This window comes from Otolemur garnettii, unplaced genomic scaffold (assembly GCF_000181295.1).
Source record: "Otolemur garnettii isolate 467f Iridium unplaced genomic scaffold, OtoGar3 scaffold00148, whole genome shotgun sequence".
Taxonomy (NCBI): Eukaryota; Metazoa; Chordata; class Mammalia; order Primates; family Galagidae; genus Otolemur; species Otolemur garnettii.
This window is the reverse complement of record NW_003852543.1, coordinates 4,186,209-4,191,170: the sequence shown is the minus strand read 5'-3', so window position 1 is coordinate 4,191,170 and position 4,962 is coordinate 4,186,209. Positions and strand designations below refer to the sequence as shown.

General features: G+C 47.8%; 1 protein-coding gene across 1 annotated transcript in view; it reads left to right on the top strand.

Annotated features, from left to right (window-relative positions):
- Positions 1-4,962, top strand: part of FAM178B (family with sequence similarity 178 member B) — a 108,863-nt gene that overhangs the window by 4,799 nt on the left and 99,102 nt on the right. The window contains exon 5 of the mRNA XM_012811048.2: positions 2,332-2,439. Coding sequence (XP_012666502.2) covers positions 2,332-2,439 — 108 coding nt within the window. The remainder of the gene's footprint in view (positions 1-2,331; positions 2,440-4,962) is intronic.

Here is a 4,962-nt window from a genome sequence, read left to right as displayed (position 1 = left end):
AAAAAAAAAAAAAAAATCCTAGACCCCTGAAGCACATAGTGGCTTCTCACATTGTGCACAGCCCAGGCTCAAGAAGCCCCAGCTGGCAGGGAGCAGCCTGCTCATGCATCCAGGTCACCTCCACTGGGGCTGCCTTTTGATGGCATGTGAGCAGACACTACCTAATTATTCTGTGTCTTTGCTCCTGTTGTGTTGTTTTTTTCACTGCATGTACATTACATTTGCAGAAGTTAAGGGTAGGTGAGGACAATGCCACTATTCAATATTTGAGGTCCTACCTCACCTCTCCTGCTGGGAGAACTGACACCTCACTCATCTTGGCTTTTCCCAGAGTCCCTAACCCCATGTTCTTTACTGCAGGAGGGAGTAAAACATATGTGGGATGAATTAAGTGTTTTCTCTGCCTTTGTTCACTCCTGGCCCTGTGACCTACCCCACAGTCATCTTATCTCCTCCATTCAGCTCCTCTGGGCTCTCTTACTATCCTGACACTTTGATCCTTTATCTCCATCACTTGAAACTGAGGAAGTGACCTTGTCTATATATTTCACATTGCCCACTGTGCTGTAAATTTAATAAATGTTTAATAATGTGGACAGGAAAGTGAGCAGTTATGGAGAATCCTCATGTCGAGTCATCAGTGTGCCTGGCATTGGAGGTTCTTCTTGTTCTGTCTTAGCTTGGGCTGCTCTAACAGAATGTTACAGACTGGGGAGCTTAAACAACAGATTACTATTTCTCACAGTTTTGGAGGCTGGAAGTTCTGATTAAGTTCTAGAGATCAAGGTGTTCTGGCTGATTCGTTTCCTTGAAGGCTCTTTTTCTGGCTTCTTGCTGTGTCCTCACATGGCAGACAGAGTGTGAGCTTTTTCTGGAGTCTCTTTTTATGAGGACATGAATCCTGTCTGGTCAGGGCCCCATTTTATGACCTCTTTTAACCTTAATAACTCCCTTACTCCAAATACAGCTAAACCAGGTGTTTAACACTTCAGCATATGAGTTGGGTGGAGGGATGGAACACAAACATTCACTCCATAGCACATTATGTGCTGGGCCCCATGCCAGGCAGTGGATAACGGAGCTGATGGTGCAACCCCTGTCCACCTGAAAATTGAACATAATGATTGCAGAAACCCCCAGGCTGTAAAGTTGCTATGGGGGGCCCAGAAGAGTGACACTGAACCTGGAGGTCAAAAAAGACTCCCCAGGAGTGTCTTTGTCCTTATGTCTTACAGGATATGAAGTTTTGGGTTTGGAGGGGGGTGGCCTCAGGTGTAAAGGAAGGTAGAACAGACCATGCTGGCAAGGGCCCACGTCCTTGGTGCTGAGGGATGTGGCAGGATTTGGAGCCAATATGTGCATGACTCTGCAACATGGTGGCTGTTGGCTTTGTGGACACAAGGCTGGGTTGTGGGAGAACTTTAAGGAGGCATATATGTTTTCATAGTGTGTAAAAAAGATGCTGCTTTGGAGAATGGATGGGAAGGGTGAGAGAGAGCCAGTGATAAGGGGCTAAGGGGGTCTGGGATGAGGCTCACCCTGGGAGGTCCCTAGGAGGAGGCCAGTGTAGCATCTGATGGCCTGGGTAGTGGACATATGCCACTGGAGGCACCTGGTCATGTTCATCTGGAAATCATCCAGTTATTGGCTAGCTGTGAGGATCTGAGCTCAGGAAAGGCCTGGGATGAAGAGAAAATATTTTAGCCTGAGGACTTATGGGAACAGAGGAGGGCTGTAGGCTACTGTGAGCCAGAGAGAGAGAGAGGGAATGGCCGGAGCTAGAGAACTGCTATCTGGCCACAGAGTCAGGCCATGTGTCAAAGACATGAAGGTGTGATAGCACTGGCCTCATCCAGTCATGTGTCTGGAGCTGAGGAGGAGCAGAAGGCCAGGCCTTGGCGTGTTAAAATGGACAAAGCTACATGCAGTGATGCATATATGTAGCCCCACCTACTCAGGAAAATGAGGCAGGTGGATCCCTTGACCTCAGGACTTTAAGACCAACCTGGGCAACATAGTGAGACACTGTTTAGTGAATGAATGCCAAAGCAAGGTACAGAAATAAGGATACATTTGAAATTATATGGTGAGAAACATCTTCCTTTGGAAACTGTCTGTTCATCTTTGCTCATCTGAAGATAGTACAATCTATGTAGTGCAACCCCACCCACCTTTGTAAAAATCTAAATTTGAGATCCTTTGTGCAGGGAGACAAGGACAGCATGGCCCTCTGGCTCCCAAACCCTAGGAGGGGTCCTGGCAGTCTGGTGACGGGGCTGGACAACCAGGAGCAGCATTGACCCATGGCTTTGGCTTTTCATCTTCCCACAGGGAACAGGCCCTCCAGCAGGAGCGAGAGAAGCTGCTTCTGCAGAACTGTTCCAATCTTGCCTCCTTAGATCCTGATGAAGATGAAGTGCTTCTCACACCTGAGCACAGGTGAGGGGCAGAGCCCTGAAGGGGAAGGACTTAAAGTGTCTACTCACTATGATTTTGTATAGAGTTTTGACCAGCAGTTTCTATACCATTTATGAGTTCTAAAGCTTCTAAAGCTGCCTCCTTCTCTTAAAGCCGCTTTCATTCATTGATCTGAGAAATATCTTATCACCTGCTGTGCATCAGGGTCTAGTCCAAGCCTTTGAGGAATATGGGGCTCATAAAACACAGCCTACTCTGCCCTAATTATCTGCCCAAATTTATAGAACCAGGCTCTTTTGGGAAAATAATTCCATAAAACCACAATCCAAACGAAAAATGCATTTCAAGAGACGTACTGCCACAGGACGTTTTTCATCTTTCTCTGTGTGGGGAAAGGAAAGCAGTTTTGTCTGTGCTGTCATCCTGGCAGGGGCTCTGCTGGCCCTGATTTAATTGCACATTGGCCTAAAGGAGTCCGGATTCATCTATACCACAGAGTCCCAGACATGCGTAGGGTCCACAGTGGATTCTGTCTTCAGGGTACATTGTTTTCCATCTGCCTTAGTCCGTTTGAGCTGCTAGAACAAAGTACCACAGATAGGGTGGAGAAGCTAATAAACAACTGAAATCTTATTTCTTTTATTTCTGGAAGCTAAAAGTCCAAGACCAGGTTCCAGCATGGTTGGGTTGTGGCAAGATCTCTTTTCTGAGTTGCAGACCGACACCTTGTTTCTTCGTGTCATGGCAAACAACAGAGAGGCTCTCTGGGATCTCTTTTATAAGGACAAAAATCCCATTTATGAAGACTCCACCAGCATGACCACCCAAAAGCCCTACCTCCTAACACTATCACTTCAAGGGTGAGGATTCAACATATGAATTGGGGGGCAGGGTGGAGACAGTCTGTAACACCATACATATGTCCATTTGTCTGTCCATCTATCTAGTAAATGTTTATTGAGCGCCAGCTACGTGTTAGGCTCTGTTACAGCCTCTGAGGATAGAGCAGGAACTAAACCAGACAGATGTCTGCCCTCGTCTTGCTTGCTTTCAGGTTGGGGAGACTAACAATAAACCACATTAATGAAGCTATATGACAAGTGCTTGTGATGAAGGGTAAAGTGGGAGGTGGGGTACCTGAGGTATGCTGGGAGGGGTGTGAGATTTTGGATGAGGGATTAAGGAAGGCCTCCTTGAGCAGGTCACTTTTAAGCCAAGCCTGAAGGAGGTGAGAGCCAGCTCTGGGCATCCCTGCCATGAGAGTGCACTGGTGTGTTGAGAAACAGCAAGAAGGGTGTGTGTGCACGCCTGTGTGTCTGTATACAGGGATGCCAAGGGCAGGTACTGGATCTTGGAGCTTTGCCTCTGAGCTGGCCACCATCAATCACAAATGTTGTTGTAATGTTTTCATGGGCCCCTGTGACCATAGTGTTGAGGAAAGACCAGTGAGGCATGGGAGCAAGCGGGTGAAGAGGGACTGGGGCCAGAGAAGGTGGCAATAACCCAGGAGCAATGATGGTGCCTAGGTGAGGTGGGCAAAGAGGGGTGGGGCATTTTGGGAGATGTGTTCAGGGTACAACTGACAGGATTTGCTGACAAACTGAATGGAAGGTCTAGGAAAAGATGAATCAAAGGAGATGCGGGAGGCGGGGGGGCTGAGCAGCTGGAAGGCTGGCATTGTTTAGTTAAATTGGGAGAGACTGAGTGACCCCAGGCTATGGTGCAGGAGATGTGCAGGATCCTGAGTTCACTTGGGCATCTGATGTGTGCCCAGAGAGACAAGCTTGGAAGTCCCTGTGTATAGACAACGCTTAAAGCCATAAACTGGATGAGATCACCAGAGCAGTGAGAAGAGAGAGTAGAAGAGGACTGCAAGGCCTCAGGACCTGTGGCACTTGGGGGCCAGAGGAAAAGGCCTCAGAGGATGCTGAGTAGGCTGGAAGAAAACCAGGTGTCTGAGTGTTGGGCTGCTAGTGGGTACAGAATAGGGACAACAGAGAAATGATCGATTGTATTTAGCAGTATAGAGGTCAGAGTGATCTGGATTAAAGCAGCACTAGTGGACTTGTAGGGAAAAGCCTGCCTGGAGTGGAAGGTTCATGGATGAACAGGGGGAGAGCACAGAAGAGAAAAATGAGTAGCAGCTGAAGAGTAGCCGTGGGATCAGGACAGATTGGTTGGTTTCTTTTCTGTTTGTCTTTCCCTGTTTCTCTTTCTTTCACAGAGGAAATAACAGCATGTTTGTAGTGGGTGACCCAAGAGAGGGGATCAGTAAACTTCTTCTGAATAGTTTGTAAGTAGATAGAAACATTTGGGCCTCTAAGGGCCACGTGGTCTCTTTGCGGTAACTACTCTACCCTGCTGAATTCATGTCGAGAGGACTAGAGGGGGAACTTTAGGAACCATGTGTCCAAGAAGGGGATAGGATGGGCTGCAGGAAAGGAGGCAGCCTGAGCTATGTGGCTGGGGCAGGCTGATCAGCGTGCTCTGGGTTGTCTGCTGTCCAGGCCTTGTTTCTTCTGTGAACTGGAGTTGTATTATTTA